General features: G+C 38.8%; 1 protein-coding gene across 3 annotated transcripts; it reads right to left on the reverse strand.

Annotated features, from left to right (window-relative positions):
- Nucleotides 1-2205: 2205 nt before the first annotated feature.
- On the reverse strand, nt 2206-27619 carry LOC127425746 (cytosolic 5'-nucleotidase 1A-like). 3 transcript variants are annotated; one of them, XM_051672007.1, is made up of 7 exons: nt 27208-27619; nt 17333-17377; nt 14485-14652; nt 14130-14259; nt 7274-7396; nt 5571-5755; nt 2206-3567 (listed from the first exon to the last, which is right to left on the reverse strand). In XM_051672007.1, exons 1-7 carry the CDS (start codon nt 27352-27354, stop codon nt 3211-3213), a joined length of 1155 nt encoding a protein of 384 aa, XP_051527967.1. In that variant the 5' UTR covers nt 27355-27619; the 3' UTR covers nt 2206-3210. The 3 variants fall into 3 exon arrangements, 2 of the variants coding, with proteins under 2 accessions (XP_051527967.1, XP_051527968.1); XM_051672008.1 differs by lacking the exon at nt 17333-17377; XR_007894664.1 differs by lacking the exons at nt 2206-3567; nt 14130-14259; nt 14485-14652; nt 17333-17377; nt 27208-27619 and having other exon boundaries at nt 5730-5755; nt 7274-12672.

A 27619-nucleotide genomic window follows, 5' to 3' on the forward strand; every position in this document is an offset into this window, starting at 1 on the left:
CCTAGACTTTGAAATCATTCAGGATAACATGAGACATTGCTGCCATCTAATGGTATGCTGAGGAGGTGCATGCCAAGAGCACAAAAATTCAATACAGTTGCTGTGTCCGAATATCCATACTTTCCTACTATATAGTATGCCAAAAACAGTATGCCAGTAGAGTAGTTTGTCTGAATCCACAGTATTCATGAAGCAGTAAGTGAGAAGTACCTGGATGACCTACTATTTCCGGTGAGATTCTGAAGTGTGGATTGACTGGACACTTAACATTCCCATAATCCCTCAGGAGCTGAGGCTACGTCACGTTCAAAACGCTGAATTTAAAAGAACGGAAGTGAATCACGAGTCGGATGGCTCTTCTTAATTGTAATTGCTATACATACCAAGATAATTATTCCCTGTGCTTGTTTAACAACCTGAGCGGATGGTTTTCGCGACTGTTGTTTTTACGTCATATATTCTGGTCACGGGACCATGCATACGTTCCCTGATGTTAGTATGTCTGAAATCTATTCATACTACTCGCATGCATACCTAAAAGAATGTACTGGTTTGCTGGCAGATAAGTACATCCTTCATCAAATACAGTACATATTGTGACAGTATGCAGTTTCGGACGCAGAAAGGTGTGTGTTTTTTTTTTTTTTTTTTTTTTTAAACGCCACTCTTTACACTGATTAAGAGACAGCCGAAGTACAATTATAATGTATCCACCTTTCTCCTGAACGCAGAAGTGTTCCACGATTCGACTGTTTACAATTTCCGGTCTCCAGTGTTTTCACTCGCATTGGCATATATTCTTAGTGGGTAATGTAACGTTTAAGTTATTACATTTGCAAAAAAAAATAAAAAAAACATGCCAATACTTCAGAGTCGAGATGACTGTTTTTATCGACAGTGCCACACCTGAGTGTGTAGATGACAGGAAGCGATGGTCTGAGGTGAGTTATGTTGATATCGTTAATTATTCTGAGTTATGACAGCCAACAACTGCGCAAGTTGAGCCTGAAATACATTTTTACTCCATGCAACACTTAAATGGTTGTTGTTGTCCTGGATCGCTCGTTTAGGCAGTTTTTTACTTGGCATCTGGAGACCAGAAATACAAACAGGAAATTAGAATCATCATGGCGCCGCCCAGTGGTTGCTCAGGAAAACTATGGATATTTGTCTTTTATACAGCATTTGTGGGAGAATGTATTCTGTCATTATAAAAATTTGCATTCCTTACAATTTTATGCTTTTGTTCAAGGGTGATTTGTGCATTAAATTCTAGATGCAAAGACCATGAGCTAATATTCATTTAGTCATAAAGGATTCAAGCCATATACATAAACAAAACAGATGATTATTCATGTGATTATTGTGAGCAATACACTTGCACAATGAATGGTGAAATTATATTTGCTTTTCATTACTCTTCCATTGCTTCATTCTAGAGTTAGCAACCATATTAGCATCCTGCCCTGTGGAGTAGAGGTTTTTGCAGTACTAGAAATGTCTTAATTTAAGCATAGATTATTAGAAAGAATCTGACAGTGCTGATATCTTCATAATTCATTGTCTTTATCTGTATCAATAACATTTACGGATAATTTAAGATGAGCAAGATATGCCATAACTGTTATTAAACAATCGTCTTGAAAATCCAATGATGGCTGTGAAATATTGCTTGGCAAAATGAACTTAATCTTTATAAGAATGGTGGGAGGTTGGGGGGTATGGTGATTGTTCGTGTAGAAAGACTAACTAAATTGTGCCCAAGACAAAAATGACCAAAACAGCAATTGCAAGTGGGGTGGCCAATCTATGATCCACTGGCCACCCCCTAGCTCCACCCCTGTCTCAGACTAAATCATACTTTTCCATAATATAGGCATTCTTATTCAAAATGTATAAAGCAATAACAATTCCCTCCAGCTGCACAACTCCATATCAGGAGAAATACTGGAAGGTGAAAGATAAAGTATCTCTGTAAATTAGCAGACACAAACAGAGTAGGACGCAATCTGTCACAGGCATCATTTAAGGTAGATTTAACAATGGGCTGAGAATTAATTTGAGACATTATTGTTCCAAAAATGTTTATAGGATTAATGCTACACAGTGAAACAGGAAATCAAGGCACCAGAAACATGTGAATAAACAATCACATCATGAACAGGAAATTATGTCATCACTACAGTAAAAGTAATCAGCTGCCAATTCAGGAAGAAATAATTATTTTTTTATTTTCACTTCTGTGTGCTTATACAAGGATTATTTGTAAAATGAAGCAATATTAACTGCATGATTAATGAATCTCCCTGTCTGTAGAGATATTAAGCTGTTTAGATGTTTTGTTTCTATATTTTAATGGTATATCATAAATGGTATAATATGTCCAAATATTTCAAATTGTCGGAGCTGGGAATAAATAAGTACATTAGTTGATCACATATATTTTTATTAATAAGGCCCGTGAGCACATCTGGATCAACCCACAAGGAATTATTTCTGTCAACAAAATATAATATATGCAGATAAAATAAACAGAAGAGTACTTTTTGACTTTACAGATGAGAATATGCCATTCACTATTTAAAGGGATAGTTCACCCAAATTTTTTTTTTAGAAGAATTCAGCTCTGAAGGTCCATACAATGCAATTGAATGGTGACCAAAATTTTGAAGCTCCAGAAAGCACAAAGGCATCATATAATCCATAAAACTCCAGTGGTTAAACTATATCTTCAGAAGAGATATGATAGATAGTTTTCCTCACCCACACCTATTTTAAGTCCTTTTTTTACTATCAATCTCCACCTTCACTTCCACATTCTCATCATTTTGTTTTTGACAATTCGCATTCTTCGTGCATATCGCAACCTTGAGGGCAGGGGGAGAATGTAAAGTAAAAAGCACATAATATGTTTCTCACCCACACCTATCTTTTCGCTTCTAAATATATGGATTGAACCACTGGAGTCATATGGATGAAAGCTGAAAGCTTTCCAAAAGAATCTTCAGTTGAGTATATGCCAATGAGTAGTTGTGAGGCCTTGCATAGGTCACGTAAAAATAAGGCCAAAAAAAGAGATCTGTCCCAATCCAATATGTGCATAACTGAGTTTACAAAATAAGGATGTCTCCCACTTAAGAGTCTCTACCAAAACAAGAAGGACATTTGCCATATGTTGCCTATGGCATCTCCTGATTTTTTTCCAGTCTGTTATTTTGCACTATTTGTACTTTTCTTATGAGGGTATTTCTGTGCAATCCCATATGGCACGTGGGCGGCGATGGCACCCATCTCTGCGGCCCCCTCCACGTGGAACATCTGGTCATCAAAGTAGATGTGGGGCCGTATTTTCTCTAGCATGGGGCCTTTAGGTGCCCCAGCCAGGAAAAGAGCTTCATCGGTCTCTAGTCCCCAGGCACGGAGAGTCTTTAAGGCACGAATGCCTGAGCTTGCTGCACTGCGGGCGGTCACGAGGTAGGTGCGGATGGGACAGTCCATACGATAGCCTTTCGCATAGAATTTTTTCTGAAGCTTTCCAAGTACTTCCAGGAAACTCTTCAGTGGGCCCTATGACATGAAGACATTATTTAGTACAACTACTGTGGAAAATATGCAAGAGTCAGAAACCCCCTAGAACTAAAATGCTCAGTTCTGCTCCTGGAGATTTTCCTTTTTACTCTTAATAAATGTTTCAAAGTGTTTACAGACCGATGATATAGGAGAACCTTTACTAGGAGGACATTTCCTTTTTTACGCTGATCTGAAGAATGTATTCTGTAATATAAAGACCTTTTTTCACCCTATAAAACACAAAAAGGTCCTTGATAAGAAAGCGAGTATATTGCGAAACCTAAGATGCTGCAAAGAACCATTAAATTATAAATATAAACCATTATTTTTAGAGTTTAGTTTCAACACTGTTTTTACACACCAGCATGTCACGTTCAAATGGACTCCATTAAGTTTTTTTTTTAGATCATTAGTTCAATTTATCTCCAGGTAAATGGTTGAGCCTTTAAATGGTTTATTCTCACAAAGCCTGGCAAGAAAATGTTCTGGTCATATTTTACTTTAAAATCAAAAGAAAAAAATAAATTATATTTTGCATATAGTAAATGAAGCCATTAATATTTGATAAATTATGACATCATGACAATTTTCATAATTGCAATGCGGGGAAAAAAATGGCAATAATAATATTCTCATTGCCGCAGTGTGAAAAATATTTTTATATTGTTTAAATTGTAAAGTTTATACATTTATATAGTATTCCCTTGGCACGGTTTCATTCTCGATAAATTTTCATTTAAAACATAATTGTCCAACAGGATCCTTTTACTGTAATACAGGGGGTTACAGTAATGAGAATTATTAAAATAAATAGGGAATAGTAAAAGTAAAACATCCCGATATGTTACAGTAATAAGAATTGGGTGATAAAATGTGTTAACGTCAGTGTTTGAATTGAGGGGGGTGCTGAGGGAGTCCCGGACCCCCCATAAGAGTTAAGGGGCCCCCTAAAAGGCCAAAAATTGGTGACCCAATGCAGCATTGTCCAATATCTGTCCCAGTTTTTATAAATAATCAAAATTCTAAACACGCCCAAGTGCGCTTCACGCTGTTTTCTCAAGTAATTTACAGACAGCAACTGAGTGACACTGTCTGAGTAAATCCTCATTTTCACCTCACAGTAACAGTAAGATATAATTTTTTGGTACACCTAAATTACTGACATTAGACTATCGTTTATATTAGAATTAAACCATCACTAGAGGTTAATATGCACATTTTGCCAGTATTTATCTTACACTATATGTTTTCTTACTATCAAACAGTTGTAATGTTTTTTTCATGGATGCTAGGTGCAGAAATATCTTTGTCCATCTATTATGCAGTGCTTGTGATGAGCTGGTTCTCTCTCAATATCTTTAAATACGCAAGCCATGCTAATAAACGATAGCGACAACAGAAAAAACAATGTATTGTAACATAATACAGTAAGAGCTAAGTCTTATTAATAGCTCTACACTGTGCATTTCAGTCATGGTGACTACTATTTAAATTCTAAAAATTATATTCATATAATTAAGCCTAAAATCTTAAGGGGACCCCTCAAGAACTCTGACACAATTCAAACACTGGTTAAAGTGTCCTGAAAATAATGTCACAATTCACAAAATCTTAATTGTCCTAAATGTAGAGTTCATTTTCTTTATGCAAAATGAAATTTTATTAAAAAAAAAATAATAATAATTGGGGGGGGGGGGGATTTAAAATGACCTCTCTTGACAGGTTTCGTGAGAATCACCCTCTTGCTCTAGAATTATTCTGTTTATTTCTTCTAATTTAAGATGTCACAAGGAGGCAGAAAATCATCTCTTAAAATTATCTTGTAATGCACAATAGCAAAATGTAAATCTTATCAAATATAGATAATTATTACATATAATGTATTATTTAAACATCCATTTTCCATTGTAAGAAATACAATGTACACAGTAGCATATTTTAGGGTTTGCTTGAGCAAAATAAACAGCACCAAGGGGTAGCAATCAAATTCATGTACATACATGATCTAACAATGTGTTTTCATTTTCCCTCTCATGCTCGAAGAACTTGTCCAGACCATGGGCTTTAAAAATACGCTCAGACTCATCAGAGAAGAGAACAGCATCACCATCGAATGCCACTCTCAGCTGGGTCTCTGACACCTCTGTTTGTTTTTCTGCCATAAACATGGTGGCTGCTGCAATTCCTGTTAGCAAACAAAAAAAAACTCAGCTTAAGAAAAAGCAGTATGATAAATGGCAGTTAAAGGGTTAGTTCACCAAGTTCACCTAAAAATGAAAATTCTCTCATCATTTACTCACCCTCATGCTATCCCATATGTGTACGTCTGTCTGTCTGTCTTCTGCTGAACACAAATGGAAATTTTTAGAAGAATTTCTCAGCTCTGTAGGTCCTCTAAGTGAATGGATACCAAAATGTTGAAGTTCCAAAATCACATAAAGGCAGAATGAAAGTAATCCATATGAATCCAGTGGTTAAATCAATGTCTTCAGAAACAATATGATAAGATTGGGTGAGAAACAGATCTATATTTAAGTCATTTTTTTTACTATAAATCTCCACTTTCACTTTCTATTTCACATTGTTTTTCTTTTGTTTTTGGCGATTCACATTCTTTGTGCATATCACCACCTACTGGGCAGGAAGGAGACTTTTTGGTAAAAACAGAATTAAAAATGTATCTTTTTCTCTCCCACACCTATCATATCACCTCTGAAGACATGGATTTAAACACTGGAGTCATATGCATTACTTTTATGCTGCCTTTATGTGCATTTTGGACCTCAAAAATTTTAGCCACCATCCACTTGCATTGTATGGACCTACAGAGCTGAGATATTCTTCTAAAAATCTTCATTTGTGTTCAGCAGAAGAAAGTAAGTCATACACATCTGGGATGGCATGAGGGTGAGTAAATGATGAGAGAATTTTTTTATATTTGTGTGAACTAACCCTTTAAAGGGCGTTCTTTAGAGACATTAGTACCCATTAAGCCACTAAAAAGCAAAAAGGTAATTGGATTGTAACACATTCACTTGGTTTGGAGCACAGGATAATGCATAATAAACTTAGTTAGTTTCCTAAATGAATGGATAAAAGCTTTGCAAAAACTGCAAGGTGTAGCCTACTTATTACTTGTAATGTTTTTTCCCACATTTCAATTACTTATTTGAAATATTTATGCAATATATCAATATGATTAATGTAATACTGAGTAAACAAAGCTCCACATGATGCTTACAGGTTAATTTAATGTTAAGATCTATAAATGGCATACTGCAAATCCTTTGGTGCCGCTTTGACCACTCAGTAATTTGGTACTTCATTCAAAATCATTGACAGGTTACCTCTCAAATCACTGTCTAAATATAGTACCTCTACAGGTCTAATGTATGTGAAGCACACCTGTTCTTGATTTTCAGAGCATAAAATAGATTTCTTGGGTGAGTTCCTGTGATGTCAATAAAACTTCTAGAATCTACAGTACCATCTAGGCATATTATTTTATTTATATACTTATAACTGTACTGACACCAATTCTGTATCACATATGGTGAGTAAAACTGATGTGAATCCAGTTAGATATAAACCTTTGTAAGCAAGTTTGCCAGGCTGGTAACTTGATTGTATTTAAATGTACAACAAGATAAAGTACAAGGCAATTGTTGTGTTATCTCATATTTAATGTTTACAGTGTCATAACCTTCAGCAAGAGCTTCCTGAACCTTTTCAGCATCAGCAGACAGATACAGGTTTGTTTGCCATGCTTTCAGGTACCCAATGGGACTGCTACCTCCTGTCATGCAGAACCGCTCAATGAATAGATCTAAGGACAAGAGAAGAATATTAATTAGCAGTTAACATTTTCATGAGCGCCAGTTATTAGCATATAGACAGGGGCCAGCCTAGACCACATTGTTTTGAACATTTCATTAACACTTTACAATAAGTTGTATAAGTTAATATTTAATCAACAGTATTTGTGGCATAATTTTGACTCGTCCCTCGTTTTAAAGCGAAAATTGCAGTTACAATAAGGGACTTACAATAGAAGGGTGTAACGATGCTGGCAGTGACAGGCAGACAAAGACGAGATGATGCGCAGGACCCAAGTGCAGTTTATTACAAACGTGAAATCCAAAAAACATAAACATGGACTGGATTTAGCTAAACAACGTTACATAAACACACAATACCTGAAAATGGACCATGGAAAACATGAGGGTTAAATACATGACATGGGAGAACACATGACAAAGATAACCAATAAACACAAAGAACTCTAAACAAGATAAGACAATCAACCAATGAAAAACAAGACACAAGAACATGGAGGGAAACATGAAATCACATGACAAGGGAACCACATGACATGAAACAGGAACTAGAATTTCAAAACAAAAGACATGAAAAACATGAACCAACAAAATACACATGACATATCCCCCCCACTAAGGGCAGGGAGGACCAAGGTGGCGCCAGAGGCTCGGAGGAGCAAGGCGGAGCTGGGGGATCGGAAGACTGAGGCGAAGCCAGTGGGACTGAGGACCAAGGTGGAGCCGTAGGGAAGGAGGTCCCCGGTGGAGCCGCAGGCTCGGAGTGATGAAGCGTAGCTGTGGGATAGGAGAGCTCAAGGGGAGCCAAGTGACTGACTGACCAAGGTGGAGCTGGAGGGACGAGGGACCCCGGTAAAGCCGACAGGCTGAAGGACCGCAGTGGAGCCGAGGGAACGTAGAGCCGATGTGGTGTCAAGGGATCGACAGGCCAAGGCGGAGTCCAGGGCTTGGAGGGTCGAAAGTTCCACTTGCCTGATCAGGAGAACTAAGGGTGGGTACAAGGGCGGGAACCATCTCCAGGTCCAATAGCTCAGATGTTGTTATGACATGGCGTGGAGCAGGCTCAGGCGTGGATGTGACGTGGCATGGAGCAGGCTCAGGCGTGGATGTGACGTGGTATGGAGCAGGCTCAGGCGTGGCTGTGACGTGGCATGGAGCAGGCTCAGGCGTGGCTGTGACGTGGCATGGAGCAGGCTCAGGCGTGGCTGTGACGTGGCATGGAGCAGGCTCAGGCGTGGCTGTGACGTGGCATGGAGCAGGCTCAGGCGTGGCTGTGACGTGGCATGGAGCAGGCTCAGGCGTGGCTGTGACGTGGCATGGAGCAGGCTCAGGCGTGGTTGTGACGTGGCATGGAGCAGGCTCAGGCGTGGCTGTGACGTGGCATGGAGCAAGCTGAGGCGTTGTTGTGCCGTGGCATGAAGCAGGCTGAGGATCCGGGGCAAAAGATGGCGCTAGCTCGGCGGCCAGGACGTGGAACTCTGGCTCGGCATCCACCTCCCCCACAGTGAACGTGGAACCAGTAATCTGCAGGGCGAGGTCGATATATTGAGCCAGGCTGTGGGTACTCTGACCCCCTGGCATCAGTGAAGAGATTGGCTCATTTAATCCAAAACGGAAAATGTATTTGAGGGCAACCTCATTAAAGTCCACCCGGCATGCCAGAGCGCAAAAGTCCTCCACATAATCCTCCAGGGGACGATTCCCCTGGTGAAGTCGAAGAAGCTGGATTGCTGGGTTCATATTGCGTCTGTCAGGTATTCTGTATCGTTTCTGTAACGATGCTGGCAATGACAGGCAAATGAAGACGAGATGATGTGAAGAACCCAAGTGCAGTTTATTACAAACGTGAAATCCAAAAAACATAAACGTGGATTGGACTAGACTGGACTGGACTTGACTTGACAACATTACATAAACACACAATAACTGACAATGGACCATGGAAAACATGAGGGTTAAATACATGACATGGGAGAACACATGACAAAGATAACCAATAAACAGAAAGAACTCTAAACAAGATAAGACAATCAACCAATGAAAAACAAGACACAAGAACATGGAGGGAAACATGAAGTCACATGACAAGGGAACCACATGACATGAAACAGGAACTAGAATTTCAAAATAAAAGACATGAAAAACATGAACCAACAAAATACACATGACAAGGGGAATGGGGCCAGTCCATAAACATTCAAATACACACTGTTTCAAAAGTATATCCACAAAACATACACATTAAACATTTTAACATAATTTTAGTGTGATAAAATCACTTACTAACCTAATCTGTTACGTTATATACAGTATTACAACTTTGTTGTCATGATGACGAAATGTCAGTAAACCGTGTAATCTGGTAAAAGCTTTAATGCCTGTAAATCCCTGATTTTATAACACTAAAATCATCATCAATCAGAAACCGTATGTATATTAATGATTATTCACTGGCCCCATTCACTTCCATGTTAAGTGCCTTTTACTGTAACTGCAATTTATTTATTTATTTTATTCTTTTTTTTTAATAAGCCATGGACGAGTCTAATACATTTTTGTGGTATTCAACATTATCTTTCAAATGCTGTCGACTGAGCTTAACTTGAATCCAGAACATTCCTTTAATGCAATAATAAACATGAACTAACAATGAACAACAGCTTTTATTAATCTTGATTAATGTTTATTGTCTACATATACTCATATTTTAATCAATCCACCGCAGTTGACAGTTGTCGGTTGAACTGTTTAACAGACGGAAAGCTTAGACTGGTGGTAATGTTGGGATTATGTGCCCCTTTTAGCCTGTGACACATAAGTGCATGAGCAGTGCCAGCTCAATTTAGGACATCATCATCAGCAGGTGTGGTTTACATGACAGTGTCAAGCCAAGTTTTCCCACAAGGGAACAAGGTGCAATTTGGAACAGAGACCGAAAATGGGCTTAAATGAGACTAAAAGACTGTGATGGATCAAAAAGACAACAATAATGGAAAAGGTTTGAGGAGGAGAAGGTTGAATACTCTAGATGAGAGTATTTAGAAAGTTTCAGAAGAGGGCGGCTCAGTATTAGGCTGCTTGTTTCTGCTGACTGGACTCTTTCCGGAGATTTGGGGTAGAGTGTTTATTACAGCACAATACAACATGTTCCCTAATGAGATTAGCAGTGGAACACTGGGAACCTTCTCAACATGCTCTTGGTTGATTTTAGTTAACATAATATTGAATATACTTCTGCTAGATTTGTTTCATAACCAAACAATATAGACATTAATTGTACAGCTTGAGTTCAAGGCATGTCTTGTTACTTTATTCTTTAAATAAGTTTTGCTGCCTTCTATGCAATAATGGGTCAGATTTATTTTAGCTACTGTAACCAATATCTTTTTTGTTTCAGATCACAGAGTTCTGACTTCACATGGTTATGGAAACGTCAGTCCATATCCGCATATTTGTTATTTTGTCCATAGAGAGGCCAAAGGATGGACTGATGTTTGTTTTTTCTTGAGTTAGCCATCGGAATGATCAAAACCAGTCCAGCTGGGGCGCTGTAGGGAACTGGGCAGGAAGTGGCTGGTTTGTGATACAGAGGTTAGAGGTGTCACATGCATCTCTGTGGGAAGATATGATTGGCCAGCTGGAGATTTATCTTCGAGGAAAACATAGGTCAGAACAACGAGAACTCTGAATTTACAGTTTTGTATATTCAAGAATCATGTAGTTATTTCCATCGCATGCTTAAGACTTATTAATTGGTCATAAATATATAAATTAGAGAGTGGGACATAGTTTCAAAGTCAAATTAAATCAATTAAGGGTGCAAATTATTATTATTTTTTGCTAAATGCCAATTTTTATTTTTACAGCAGATGCTATTTGCACCCTCATGCAAATAAAGGTAGATGCTATTTACACCACAGTGCAAATAGTGGCAGATTCTATTTGCGCACCTAATGAAATACTAACAGTATAGGGGCATCACTGCAGCGTGTTTATTGTGTTTATTTAGTGTCCCACGGACACACACCTAGAGTCCCACAGATACCCTAACTTTCCCTTACAAAAATGAATCATGGTTTTACTACAGTAGCCATAGTATAACCATGGTATTTTGTAGTAAAATCATAGTTACCATAAAATTAAACATGGTTACTATATAAACACCATATTACTGTAGTAACACTTGTTAATTGCATCAAATCTATGGTTTCTGCCAAAAACATGGTTGCTACAATATTACTATAGTAAAACTACCTTATATATTTATTTTTCTGTACAGTATTATTATAAGTAATATTAAAGAAAACATTAAGAAAGGAGACATGAAAGAGAATGGGGTAGAGAGTGTGACAAATGCGAATCGAACCTGGGTCGAAAAAGAACAGTCTCACCGGCGTTACGCCCCATGCCACTGAAGCGATACTCACAATGCAGTTTGTCATACATTTCTATGTTTCTAATAGACTATTGGGGTGCAAACAGCATGCTGTGTGGCAGGTGTTATTTACACCTGGGTGCAAACAGTTAATCTGATTTTTCACTCTATTACATGCTACTCATCCACTTAGTTTGTCAGTTTCATCAGTCCATCACGCTAATATTTTGCTTACATAAACATGATCACATGGGAAATTAACATTGTGTTGCGCGAGCAATCTCTGGGACACAGATTCTGGTCCCATGGAAACCAAGTAATTACGTTCACTCCAAGACGACATGGGATCCAGTCCCGTGAAAACAAGGAAGTACTTGCGTTCACATAAACAATGGTGAGTGCGATTCAGTGGTTGCATTTTCGCTCTAGAATTACATTTTTACTCCAATTTAACAGTTATGTTTAGGACTAGGGTTTGGGTTATGAGGCAGAGGTTATAAAATATGCATTACTGTTTACTGTACATCACTTACAACTAAAAATACAACTTGCTTTTCGTGCCACTCTGTGGACATTACACCTCAAGAACACTTCCAGCTTTGGCCACTGGGGGCAGTGGTTCAAATTTCAGTAAGCACAGACTGATTTCAGCAGCAGAACTTTCTACTTATATTGTCGCCAAATTCACAGTGTGACAAATGTCTATATGATTAATTTCTTTCCTCAGATAGGGATTAGAATTTGTGTGGAACATTTTGAGTCTGCCAGCTTTTTTTTCTCTCTCTCATTATGATATGCTAGGAAAAAAGTCCATGTGTGTTAGAAAATGTAAGGTAGGCAATAGTAGGCTACAATAAAAAATATTACAATTATACCACCTGAATTCACATTTAACTACCTTATACCACCAAAACAGCTATACTTCCCAGATAGCACATGTACATCCAGGGTTCCCAAGCATCCTGGAAAACATAAAATTTTGCAGTGCAGTTTTCCAGTCATGGAAAAGTCATGGAAAATGAGAAAAATACCCAAATGTCCTGGAAAATAATTATTTGTTCTGGAAATATTTATGTACAATAAAACTGTTTGACTGTGTGGCTAACATGGTTTTTGTTACATGTACAAATCATGGTAACGATCGGGACTCGGGGTAGGTGTCAAATACACAAATTTGCATAGTTTTGTCAAGGAATGCACCATTATGAAATTTTTAGGCCGATACGATAAAAAAAAAAAAAAAAAAAACATAGGCAGATAACAATATTTTGCCCCTTAGGCTTACTTATTTTGTAAAAATACATAAAAATATACAAAGAGGTACAAAAGCTTTTTCAGTGTTCTAACAATAAATAATTTCCATTGAACATGGATTGGATCTGTTGAACACATGACAGGCCGAGCTGTCATGAAGTCAAAGTCTGCTGGTTTCAAAACATTTTAGATAGTTTCCCTCATCATGTTGCTTACAGGTAAGTGCTGTTTTCACAACTATCACATCCGTTTAGTTTTTCCACATTAATGTGAGAACGAGACAGTAAAATTAAATTACATGTTCTTAGAACTGCCAACCCTTCTCCAAATTGTGGCTATTATTATTTCTGGATTGTGCATTTAAATTCAGAGTTTTTACTAATTAATCAAATCAGCCATAGTTTTTTTATATTGGCATTTTCATGCTTAAAACTGGTATGCCGATGGTTTTAATTTAGTCAATAATTGGTCGATAAATATCGGCAGCTGATACAACCGATACATATTTGGGACAAAAAAGAAGGTTTGAATGCACAAATAATCAAATTTAAATTGTGATATGTCCTAGTGTGATTATTAAACTGCAAAAGGCTGTGATTTAATTAAATAATTACAGTATATAATATGCTTGTACTACCTGCTTCAAAATAAATTGTGTAATGAATTCAGAATACATAAACAACGTCTCAAAGACATCTGCTGAAAGTCTTATTTACATCCAAGACATACTTATTGACATACTTCTTATAGACGTATTGCAGATGAACAAACATTGTTAAAAATACGTCTTCCAGATGTAAACACACACACATCAAATAGATGTCCGTATGTGTGATATCAGTGTTCAATAATATGAATAATAATTTTCTATTATGAGTATGAATTATATTAATTGAAAATGTTTTCAGTTCTTGCAATTATCAGTTTTTTCCATTAATAGACAACATAAATGGTAGTATTGGTCTTTCTGTATTAAAATTCTATATGGTTGTAGTGTTGTGCTTACAAGAATGGACCCTTCTGATTGTTTTTTATCTTTTTTGTTTGTGGATAGTAAGAATGCATGTTATGCGAGGGTCAGTAAGAATACTTGCTGTGGTAGTTGATGGTGTTGATGAGTCTCACCCCAACGTGGGCATGGTTGTAAGTTACCAGTACAATGTCAAACAACTCCTCGCTGTCTGGGTATAGCTCTCGTAACCGGTTATTCACAGTCTCCAGTGCCTAAAACAACACACAAAAAAGTTTTCTAGCCAGAAGTAGCTACATCAGATTGTCAGTATTATAATCAATATTGTTAATGCATTTTCTTGTTTGTTTCCCCCGCCCTATATTAAAATGAGATCTATGCCTCTCAAATAAATATATATAGTATATTAACCCATTTGAACTTGATAAAGCATAATATTTATACTTTAAAATGGTAACAGACATCATGTATATTATTACCTTAACAAATGGGAATGCTGGACCAGGAGCAAAAGGCTCGTTCTCATGTTCCACCTGATACCTGAGGTACTCCTCAATTCCTTTTTGTTCATATACCTTCTGCTCTTTCTCTGTGCGAAACAGCACCCGCGATGACACGGCTATGGTGACCGCGTTCTCTGGTTTGGGCTGTATGGGGATGATGAAAGAGCTGTGAGATGTTCATCACAATCACAAGGTCATTTTTAGCAAATATGCTACAAGTATAGAGTAACTGACTCTTCTATTGGTTAAAAGCATGTCTGTATGTGTTTCAGATTTTCAAAAGCTGGGATCTCTTGTTCATGATAATAAAGCATAAATCATAATTCTGGCCTGCTTTACAATGAAGCAGCAAGAATTCTGTAAAGAGCAGAAGTCAAGCAGTAATGTTAGATGCAGCATTTCTCACATCTTGATCAGGTGAGAAGGAAAGAAGAGCTCGGTTAATGAAGAGCACATTAGATTTTCAAGTTTCAGACGAGATCAAGCAGGACCAGAACATTTGAGATTATCGCAGCCATCACTGCAGCTCTTGATCTTTAATGGGCACCAGTGCAGAGATAGACAGGGGCAGAATTTTGTCTCTGGCACCTCTCTTTGTCCACCGTTGTCCATGCATTTGAATGTCCTCATAATATACATTATATTGGACAAAATCTTAAATTCACAATTTTAAAGATGGAAATCATATCAGTTAGTTTTCTTTTCTCATAATGTCACATTTAAGTGAACACAGGGAAACATCAATTTCAAATAACTTTGGTTTTAGCAGATGTTGCCAAATTTGCTGTGTGGCGATATGCACTAACTTCTAAATTGAAAATTGCAATTTAATAAGAACTATTCCAGGTGTTTCTTAATTTTTTCCTTTCTCTAATCAAAATACTTCAAATACATGTTTTATTGTGAACATTGTTTAAATTGGTAATCAATTTATATGTTTTTCCTATGTCCTCACTATCACTTTCCATCCTGTTAATCTTTTGTACTATCCCTTTAACTGACACAAGCCTTCATACTATACTGTGAAAAGGCACCGTCCTTCGGATGAGACGTTAAACCGAGGTCCTGACTCTCCGTGGTCATTAAAAATCCCACATAAAAAAAATTTCTTAGTCATTTTCTGTTTTTCCTGTTTGAACAAATTACAGAAATCAGTAAAAATAAATATTTCAAAAGATAAACTTCAAGCTACTGTTAATCCCTCACTGAGCAACGGTTAACTTTAACTCTCTTTTTTTAAAATCCTGATAGTCATCCTTTTAATTTTCTTGGTGTAAATTAATTTATAATTAATATATAATTAATTATGATTAAATATTTTCCATCAGTGTTCATGTAATATTCAGTGAAAGCTGTTGGTAAATGTATCAGATGGCATAGTCGGTAATGTGATTCCCAGCTGTAGAGCATAAATCATGTACAGTCCACATGCAATTAGTCACATGGTCCACAAATCAGCTGACTGTTCAGTATGCAACAGGAAACCAACAGGAAGAGAAGGGCTAGTTAATTTTGGAAAGGGGCTACTGTATGACGCAGCCAGACTGCTGAACGTGTGGTATTACATGCCCTTAGCCCAGCAACTACCCTCCAACCCCAACATGTACAGTCTGGGGGTTATGGGAAAAGGACAAGCCAGTGTAAATTGACCTGTGATGAGTTGAAAGCCTTTTCCCCCAAAGAACAGGAGACAGATGAGACATTACAGAGTGGATGAGTGGCCACTGCACGGTTTTTACATAGTGAATGGGCTGTTAGGACAGAGTTATCAGAATTGAACCATTCACAATGCTATAGGTGTAACATTTACTCTAAAAGCCTTCTACTGACTGAGAACATTGACCTGTTTTGTTTCTGTCCCCAAATGAGAGTCATTATCTGGATTGCTAGTCCTGCTGCCACAGTGTTTTGGCCCACATATGTGGCACTTTACCCATAGGCTATAATGGACACTAACTGTTTTCTGAAACAGACGAAAAACTGTTCTAGACAGAAAGGTTAGGACATGATCACAAGTAAAAGAGTTAAAGGAGGAGAGTGTAATTTGTAAATGTTAAAATACTTTCTCCTTTTCCAGATTAATATGCAGAGACAACTACAAGAAAAGTGTAAACACTGTGTCTCTGTGGAACTATCAAAGTCTTGCTCTGTTTGTTTGAGCATCTAGACCTAGCAACACCGGCTCAACCAATGGCAAGAGTTTGGGACGTGACTATCTGTCTGTTCAACAGCAAAAAAACTTGTTTTAGGGACTCTAGAGGCACAAAAATTACACACTTCACCTTTAATGTTTGGGAAAAAGTTGCAGTTTCACTTTCCGCACATGCAAACAATTAGGATGTTACAGAACAAATCTTAAATATCAGTGAAAATAGAATTAACAATAAGAATGTAATTTATGTACTGCATTTATATAGTGAAAAAAGACTGATGTGTCATGTTGATAATTTTCAGTGCAAAGTAATATATTCAACACTCTGTAAACGATCACACGTGAAAAACATTCACATAAGAAAATACTGTATAATTGTATGTGATCAAGTGAGTTATTTTGATCTCCCGTCTCTCTTATGGGAAAATCACTATTCACTATACATACAACAAAATTTTTTGAATGCATTGATACACGCGCATTAATATAAATAAACTTGAAGGCCTTCAGTTAAACACCACCACACCAATGCATTAATCTATTTGTTTGTATAAATCCATATTTTGTGTCAAGAGGCCATGCGTTTAGTTCAAAGCCAAGCAGAACAGGATGTTATTGACACAGCAGAGATGAAAGTCTGCATGACCCTTGACACCATTTTCAAATACTTACAAAGAATATGCCTCCCTCCACCTTCCTGGCCCGTCTCACTGGTCCCTTTATAAAATGATATTTCATATCAACCTCCATTTTATAGGTAAAGAGATTTGTCTGTTATGTGATACACATCAAAATACATTTACATTCTGGTTGGGAGAAACTGCCACTGTAAAATTGGAAAACAAAAGCAGGACAAAAAGCACAGAGAGAAGTGTTTAACTTACTGCATGTTAATAAGAAAACTGCACTGACAGTGTAAGCAATAAATCTGCTTAATGCTGAAAACCCACAAGCTTATTTTAACAGTAATGGCAAAATTGCTTCTGATTCATTAAAACACACTATTTCATTAAGAAATGTTGAAGTGATATCTAAGTCATATAGTGCTTTGAAGTGAATATTCTTATAGAGGGGCTAAGCTCTCCTGCGGTGATGTTATATAAACACAGTGCTTGGAAAAGCTCCTCAAATGCTTGCTCAGTAGTGTGTGGTGTCATTAATGGTTCAATCTCAATGCTCTTGATATAGAAACACTTTAAAAACACTCCATTGGCACAGTTACAGGTGGGCTCAGAATTGCTTGTTACCAGCAGTAACTAGTGTCAAGAAACTAATTGTATCATCTCATGGTAAATGAACTTCATGAGCATTTATTGTTTCTTAGTCAAACCTGAAAACTTTTCTTTTATCTTGGGATCCTAATATGTAGTGTGCATAGACATTCACCACCATCGTGTTCAAAAATGTTTGTCTTTTGTTTCCCTGAAGTCCAAAATTAAGAGCAAATGAAATTTTCTGGTTTATTTGGAAATTGGACCTTGAGATATTAAAACAAAGAAAAAGAAGAGAGAAAAGGACTGATCTTTTGGCTCGTTTGATAGAAGCATGTTTGGCTGTTTACATACATCGCAACTTTGCACAACTTATGCCATTTCTCATTGCATTGTAAACCCTAATGTTGTAATTACTGGAAAAATCTAGTTGTCTGAAAACATTACTTGAAAAGTCAAGTTTTGGGCTTATAAATCAAATATCTATATTCCCTGAACTTAATTTTCTTAAAAATCCATAGACTTGGGGGCCTGGGTAGCTCAGCGATTATTTACGCTGACTACCACCCCTGGAGTTGCGAATTCAAATCCAGGGCGTGCTGAGTGACTCCAGCCAGGTCTCCTAAGCCAGTGTTTCCCAATCACTGTGCCGCGGCACACTAGTTGCTTAGTACTTGAGTACTAAGCAACAAGAAATATTTAAAAACTGTCCAAACTTGTTAATGTTTATTGTGCACACCTCCCGCATTTTTACGTGGCAAACCCGTAAAATCGCCCCTCTGTGACGCTTTCTGCAGCTCTTGTCATGTGGAGGGCAATGCGGCGCTTGACGCTGGCGTTGAACGGAGCGTTGACGCCTCGACTCAACTCATGTGAAATGCGCTTTACAATGACGAAAGAACATTACTGACACTCAAAATTGTTATTATTTGTCTATTATTGTGGTCTTTTCTGATAAAAGCCACGCACAGCAGTTTAAATAGGCTACTGTAGGAAAATGATACTGTAGATCTGCTTTGTGTTTATAATTCTTATACTGAAGTCAGAAGATTTGTAGCCATGCAAGTTTTAATAAAGGAGAAGGTAAGGACGTTATTGAAACTCACTATTATTAGACCATTATTGTTGTCTTTTTGGATGAAAAATAATGCTCAGACTGAAGGAAGACTATAGATCTGCTTTGTTCTTTTAATGCTTTTAAAGTCTCTTGGTAGATTTCGGTCACGAACGACTCAAAATGATTCACTGACTCGCTCATAGCACATAAGATGCTCATTTGTCGCCACATAGTGACATTTCCAGAAGGGGTCACTGAACTAATCAGTTGATAAAATTGAACAAATCTGTGAAACAGAAGCAAGCCTCACCAAAATACTCTTTTATTTTGCAGCTAATTCTGCACAATTGTAAACTTGAATCACTAAAATAGCAGGAATTGGTGCTTTTAAAAACAAATATCCCCAGAAACAATTTTCGTGGACTAGTGATTGTCTTACCTTTTTCGCCCCTCATGAGTTTGCATCCCTGTAATTTGCTGTGGCATTGCAAGAACAAATCTACAAATTAGAAAAGAAGCAAATTTGTTGTTTTTTCATTACCCATTTAGCGCTCTTGCCACCTGTGACCTCACACAGCGTAGCCTACCTATGTGACTTGTTTTTTTTGTTTTTTTGCATAGCCGAATTTCAAACAGTAAACACGCTACTAAGACAGACAGAAAACATGTACAAGTTCTTGAAAAGGAAAAATATTGACGATGGTTAGCCTATGTGGGATAGTGGTGTGCCGTAGACTTTAGTCGTAAAAAGTGTGCCGTGGCAGAAAAAAGGTTGGGAAACACTGTGCTAAGCAACCAAATTGGCCCAGTTGCTAGGGAGGTTAGAGCCACATGGGGTAACCTCCTCGTGGTCGCTATAATGTGTAGTTCTCTCTCTCAGTGGGGCGCATGGGGAGTTGTGCGTGGATGCCGTGGAGAATAGCGTGGGCATCCACATGCTACGTTTCTGTGGTAACGCGCTCAACAAGCCACGTGTTAAGATGTGCATGGACTGACAGTCTCAGACGCGGAGGCAACTGAGATTCGTCCTCCGCCACCCAGATTGAGGCCACCACGAAGACTTAGAGCACATTGGGGATTGGGCATTCCAAATTGGGGAGAAAATGAACATTTAAAAAATCCATAAACTTACAAATTTAGGTGTTCATAGCTTAAAAAATTGAGTATAAAATTAAGGCTATAGGGAATACCTGTAACGTCTGAAAGAAGTCATGAAAGCAGGATCAAGATGCAGCTAAATATTTAATAGGAATTATCCAAAGTACAAAACAGTAAACACTGGAACACGGCAAGACTAGGAACTGGGAACTAAAACAAATGTTACATCAAACAGGAGCAAAGCACAACAACCGACAAGACTGAGCAGACAACAGGACATTATATACACAAGGATAAATGAGGTAATGGAAGACATGCCAGAACAATCGGGAACAGCTGGCAGTGATGAGGGCAGTGAATTATGGGAAGTGTAGTCCGGGGAAAACAGAAGACAGAGAATAAACTCAAGGTAACACAACAGTGAATCATAACAGAATACACCACCCCCCCCAATGGGCGGCTCCTGACACCAGGGCCAGACTTAGGGGGGTTGGGGCCCCTGGGCTTGAGTCATTTTCGGCCCTACCTACTCTACAAATGACTTTAAATAGAACAACATGTATCATATAGCTATGTATCATAGCTCTAAATCAGTTACATAAGTCCAGTCAAAAACTGAATCATTTATTTATGACAACTTACTGAAGCTTGAAAAACCTTTTCCCCAAAAAAAATTAAAAAATAATAATAATAACAATAAAAGTTCAAAGTGATCCTGACTTTTGTTCATTACAATAAACACAACTGTTTCTTTGGCAGAATGATAAAAAAATAAAAAAATAACTTCTTTACATGGAAAATATTGAAAAACATACAAAGACCTTGTAAGGTTGCAGTCATAAAGAATTTCTATAACATGTAAACAGCAAGTCTATAATGAGTGTATGTTCTTGGTAAGTGCTGACATATTGTATAGATTGTATACATAAGCAGCGTTTGGCTGACTCACACCCATGTATGACTACATCCCGTCACTGGCAATTTTAGAGTATAATCTATAACAGAAAAGTAAATGAGCATTTCCTCTCTCATTATCATGCCATTTTAAAGAATTTAGTGTTGGCACCTACAGCTGTTGGTTCACTCTAGCAAACAACTACAAACTGCCTACAAACTACAAACTGCCTAGCTTAGTTAAAATTTTAGGGGTAATATTAGATAACAATTATAATGCCATATATACAAGAAGTGATCTCAGTTGCAAGAAGATATCAAAATAACACATTGAACAAAGCGCAAGATAAAGAATGAATGAATGGTTGAGTGTGTATGTGTGTAGGTGTGTGTGTGTGTGTGTGTGTGTGTAGGTCAGTGAGTAGGTGAGTTTTAGCAAACATTGAAAAACATCAAAACCATGCACACAAATACAATAAAAAAAATTATAGTAAATAAAAAATAAAAAAAGTACACTGTCTATCCCCCTCACACAGCTTAAACAAGCATGACACCATACAACAGCAGGATCCAGAGGCTGATCATTTAAAACAACAACATGCTAGAGAGAAATAGGTAAACAGGTTTTGACTAAGTATTTACTGTCTGTCATTTCATTTTAAAGATATTTATGTAGTACAAATTATGAGATTGAGAAATGATTAGATTGAGGCTTACTTGTTAGAAGTGGCGTCTTCTGGATTTCTTAGCAGCAAAGTCTTTGATCAAATCAGCATGCACACTGTCATCAATTTTACCCCAGTGAGCTGGATCGGTGGCTAAAGAGTCTGTAGAAGTTGTAGGCCTATCTGGTTCAGTAGCTGAAAAAGTTGCCATTTCTTCCACCGAGCTAAACGGCTTCTGACTGAAGAGATGATGATCCATTGATGGGCTGCCCTGCTAGTGAAGTCAGATCGGCTCCAGCAGTTTCCTCCAGCAGGTTGTTGTCCTCTGGATACTCTTCTTGCACATCAGGCTGTGGTGTCACAGGTGTGAAAAATCCAGTGATCGTTTTCATTTGACTGAGTGCTTCCTTTTCGCGTTGCTGTCTCTCATTTTTTTAGTTTTCTTTTAAGTGCACCACTCTGATACCACTTGTCCGCCATGTTAACAATGCAGACAAGTGTGTACCACGATGTGTAAACGCGACACATCGTAACCACCAATAACTAATCAGCAAACATCAAGATGACTGACATGTAATTTAGTTAATTAAATGACATCATTCCATACACAGTACCAATCAACAAACTTTAAATGAAAATTAAAATGACTGGCATATAACTGGACAAATCAAACGAAAGTAAGCGGCCCAGTACGGGGCCCATGGGCTGGAGCCTAGTCAAGGCCAATGTTAAGTCCAAGATGGAGCAGGAGACCATAGAGGCCAGAGCAGATCAGGCGGACGGTCAGGAGACCAAGGAGACCACAACAGATCAAGTGGATGGCCAGGAGACCAAAGAAGCCAGAGCAGATCAGGCGGATGGCCAGGAGACCAAGGAGACCAGAGCAGATCAGGCGGACGGCCAGGAGACCCATGAGACCAGAGCAGATCAGGTGGATGGCCAGGAGCCCCAGAGACCAGAGCAGGTCAGGTGGACAGCCAGGAGACCCAGGAGACCAGAGCAGATCAGGCAGATTGCCAGGAGGCCTAGGAGGCGGCCGCGGACTAGGGACTAGGTCAAGAGGCCTGGGAGGTGGCTGCAGACTTGGGACTTGAGCCATGGAAGACTGAGGGCAGAGCCGTAGAAGACTCTGAGGGGCGGAGCCATGGAAGGCGGAGCCGTGGGAGGCTCAAGGGGCGGAGCTGTGGAAGGCGGAGCCACGGGAGGCTCGAAGAGCAGAGTCGTGGAAGGCGGAGCCGTGGAAGGCTCGAGGCTAAGAGTCCTGGATGACTGGGAAACAACCTCCATGGTCGTGAGCATGGGCAGAGACTTGGGAACATCCTCTGTGGTCATGAACACTGGCAGAGACTCGGGAACAACCTCCGTGGTCGTGAACACTGGCAGAGACTCGGGAACAACTTCCGTGGTCGTGAGCATGGGCAGAGACTTGGGAACGTCCTCTGTGGTCATGAACACTGGCAGAGACTCGGGAACAACCTCCGTGGTCGTGAACACTGGCAGAGACTCGGGAACCACTTCCGTGGTCGTGAACACGGGCAGAGACTTGGGAGCGACCTCCGTGGTCGTGAACACGGGCAGAGACTTGATAGCAGAAGCCCTTCTTCTCCTCCTCTGTTTCGGGGTGGCCGTGAACACTGACTCTGGGACGGACGAGGCTGGTAACGCTGGCTCTGGGACGGACGAGGCTGGCAACGCTGGCTCTGGGACGGACGAGGCTGGCAACGCTGGCTTTGGGACGGACGAGGCTCAGGTGTGGCTGCGACAAGGCGTGGAGCAGACTCAGGCGTGGCTGCGACACGGCGTGGAGCAGACTCAGGCGTGGCTGCGACACGGCGTGGCGCAGACTCAGGCGTGGCTGCGACACGGCGTGGCGCAGACTCAGGCATGGAAGGCTTGGAAGCCGGGATCAGGGTAGGGAGAGGAGGATCATCTGAAGCGAGAGTTTCTAATGTTAACTTCACATATTCCTCCCAAGTGTAGTCTCCTGTCTCCGGCAATTCCTGTGCCGTGAGTCCAATCCGGTAAATAGATTTCAGGTGGGATCAGCAAATCCTGTGCTGAAAAGATGGGTAAATCCGCCTGGCTCAATTGAATGAAATAAGCTGCTAGATCCATCCAGCTAAATATTTAACAGGAATTATACACAGTACAAAACAGGGTAAACACTGGAACACCGCAAGACTAGGAACTGGGAACTAAAACAAACTTTACATCAAACCGGAGCAAAACACAACAACTGACAAAGACTGAGCAGACAACAGGGCATTATATACACAAGGATAAACTAGTTAATGGAAGACAGGTGAGAACAATCGGGAACAGCTGGCAGTGATGAGGGCAGTGAATTATGGGAAGTGTAGTCCGGGGAAAACAGAAGACAGAGGATAAACCCAAGGTAACACAACAGTGAATCATAACAATACCCACAATGCCTTGTGCTTGAATTATTGAATTATGTGTCCTTGGTCAAAGGGAACTTATGGGGGCATTTAAACAGTTGTTATTAAGAATTCATAGAGGTTTTAGCTCTTTTGTAGTATTATTTATGTTGTTTTGTTGGAAATAGTTGTTTCGTGTGATGTCACCATTTGAGCGATTCATGTCGCCTTTGGTCAAGTTGGACCCTGTTATCACTATTTCAGTTCTCCTTGTGCATATTTTAAAAAAAGAAGTACAGGTGTCTATGCATATTATCTCAATTTGAGTCAATTTAGTTCAAATTATTAAGTAGAAACAACAACAATTAAATAGCAGATCTGAGTTAAGTCTACTTGCATCTAGTTACCTTAATTTAAATAGTTAAGTTCATTCTATAAGAACATCAAGTTAAGTAAAATTTATTACACAAGTTTTGGAGATGCCATTACTCAGTTCAACTGAGTAAACAAGTTTACTCAATCAACTGAGTAAAGTCAACTTCTTAAAGTTTTTAGAGTAGAGAAACATTGAACTTCAGTGGCAATGGGTTGATAGTTGACAAACCACTAATTCAAGTCATTTTTGATGCAAGTTTTAGATTTGGCCTTTGGCTAAGTGCTTTGGGTCAGTGCCAAAATTCATCAACCCATCTATCCTAACAAATTCCCAGAGGCATCTTGCTAAAGAGAACACCCCAAAATAGGATGTAATCACATATACATCACTGAGCACTTTATTATGAACACATGTACATCTACATATTCATGTGTTTATCTAATCAGCCAATCATGTCACAGCAGTGCAATGCATAAAATCATGCAGATACGGGTCAGGAGCTTCAGTTAAAGTTCACATCAACCATCAAATGGGGGAAAAAATTTGATCTCAGTGATTTCAACCATGGCATGACTGTTGGTGCCAGATGGGCTGGTTTAAGTATTTCTGTAACTGCTGATCTCCTGGGATTTTCCCACACAACAGTCTCTAGAATTTACTCAGAATGGTGCCAAAAACAAACAAAAAACATCCAGTCTGAGCTGACAGAAAGGCTACGGTAATTCAGATAACTACTCTGTACAATTGTAGTTAGCAGAATAACATCTCAGAATGCTGGGCTACAACAGCGAAGACAACGTCGGGCACTTTACTAGGACCATAGTGTTCCTAATAAAATGCTCAGTGAGTGTAAATTTACATGTATGCATCTGGCAGATGCTTTTATTTAATGCGACCTACAGTGCATTCAATCAATGGGAATCAAACCCATGATCTTGGTGTTGCTAGCGCCATGCTCTACCAGTTGATTCTACAGAAATCACCAGCATCCTTAACTTAAGCAGGTATTCTTTGGATGGCAATACTTACTGGGCTTTCTTTGGAGGAACTGTAATTTAATTTTATCTGATCTAACCACAACATCTTTTCGCCAGCTGGCCAAACAAACAGTTAACAAACAAGACAGCACTTTTTAAGGTGTTTTTCGCATGCAATCATACTATACAGGTCAGCTACAAAGGCCAGGTAGCCTTTTTGTTCAGTTTCTCTCTTTTTCGGTCATCCAGTTTGGAGCGATGGTTGCAGCTTGTGAAGGTTCATGCGGTGTTATACTATGTTCTTGATTTTGCCCAAATTAAAGCCCTTCCACAGCTCTAACTTCATCTAAGTTCTTTTGAATGCATATTATAACCCATAACGGCTGTTTTGCTTTAAAGTACAAAATTATTCTGAACAAATCAAAATCAACACAGTTGTTCACAGCTGAAAGCCAGTTACTTTGTTGTGTGGACTGAGATTAATAGTTATACCTGTGTATATGTACAAATGCAATTGTAAGGGGGTCGCTCAATCTCCATATGATGTAATGAAGTGATTTAATGAATTTCCTGCTTTATAGTTCCTGCCATTTGGCTAATGTGGGTTGATGTATATAAATAAAGACTGTCATACAAGAAAAGTGGCAAAATTTAAAAGGGGGTGGTGACTTTCTATACCCACTGTTCACCGTAAAAAGTGGTGAGAAGTGACTTCTACTCCATTAAAATTTGTTTTGATGATGAAACCCGATGTAATCAGGTTGTTTGAATGACCCTAAATAATATTTTGCCATTGAATTAAACTAGACAATTTAGATGTTACCACATTAAACCAATTTTTACAGTTTAGGTATGCTAGTAGACACTGCTGGGAACAAGTACTATGAGTCACTCTTGGGGGCTCTTGAACTTGTGTATATAGACAGCAGTCTGGGGCAAAGAGTGCAGGTACTGAGGCAATGGGATAATACAAGAGGATAACAAAGAAGAGAACCACATTGCAGGTTATTTATAGGAGTGGAAAAGGCCAGAGGCGCTTAAAGTAAGTATAGAGCTAATGGCTATGGCGGAGAAGGGAATTATCCACATGGTGTTAACCAGCTGCCTGTTGCACATGGTTTCAGCAAAGAAACATTTGTTATTGCAAGCTAGGCTATGCAAAGTGAATTTGATAATAATTTAGAATAGTCTATATGAAAATAATGAGAACAGTATAATCTCAGTCACCTATGATAATGTTCTGCCCTTGCCAGGCAGCAATGTCACTATTTTATTCACCAGTGCATTTGACAGATGGCGTTTCAATACCCATACACTTGTGTTAGCACACTCTAATAAACCGGTGAACAGCTTAAAATGAGCTGCACCTGCTGTACCTCAGATGGCATTATCTTCTTTCATTTAGTACTGTTACCTAATATTGCTATCACTCCCTGCCCCTCCTTTCCCTCTAAACCTGCTGTGTTTCTCATTTATAAACACCATACCACAACCAGGCTACACAACATGAAAGGCTATGCATCTCTTTATGTAATTACACTTCAGAACATGTATTTTAATTATGTTTTATGTAATTACGCTCTCTTGATGATGTCCAGACCTACTACACTTACTGCATGTAGTTTTATGGAAGAAAAAGCCTCTGTTAATGTGGTTTAAGTGACTTACTTACTAATAGATAAAAAGTGTTACTCACTGAAGACAAACAATTATGCAAATATTTCACACACTAAATAGGAGCCAAGTGTGACCTCACCAAAAAAGGGCAGAAGCGGTAGGAAAATCACATCAAAATGAATGTTAGTCAGCTTTAAACTACAATTACTAAAATAATATGCAGACTAATTAAATCTGAAATTCTGATGGGAAAAATGACAGATGAGAAACTTACTGATTTGGGCTTCTTTGTAGAACCCACATTGTCATGGATATCCTTGCTGTCTTCCCAGGACGATTTACTATCACCATTTGAGGTTGACGGACAGGTGTTGGGCATCGGATCTTGCCCCTTCATGACCAGCACAGGGTCAAGACTCATTCTTCCCTACTGTTCTCATTAACCACACTGATCCAGGGCTGTATTACGCTGTGTTTCCTCTTTTTACATGCACACATACACTGCCTCTTTCCGTTTCTCCCAATTACACACACAATTTTAATCTATGTGTGTCCGCCAGCCTTAGGTAACTGAGTATTGTTTGTATCCAATAGTGCCACTGATGGTATTGCTCCTGTTTCTGGGTGTTATGACAGTGCCGACTTTGGTTCTGTGCAGTTGTATCCTCTTCTCTCTGACGCTTTGC

The sequence above is a fragment of the Myxocyprinus asiaticus genome, chromosome 34, assembly GCF_019703515.2.
Source record: "Myxocyprinus asiaticus isolate MX2 ecotype Aquarium Trade chromosome 34, UBuf_Myxa_2, whole genome shotgun sequence".
Taxonomy (NCBI): Eukaryota; Metazoa; Chordata; class Actinopteri; order Cypriniformes; family Catostomidae; genus Myxocyprinus; species Myxocyprinus asiaticus.

Excerpts from the sequence above, each read along its gene's own strand:
- LOC127425746 (XM_051672007.1), bottom strand. The coding sequence starts at position 27,354 with ATGAGTCTTGACCCTGTGCTGGTCATGAAGGGGCAAGATCCGATGCCC. Across the intron at positions 14,260-14,484 it reads CAGCATTCCCATTTGTTAAG|GCACTGGAGACTGTGAATAA; the intron begins GTAATAATATAC and ends GTGTTGTTTTAG. Across the intron at positions 5,756-7,273 it reads TCAGGAAGCTCTTGCTGAAG|GAATTGCAGCAGCCACCATG; the intron begins GTTATGACACTG and ends GTTTGCTAACAG.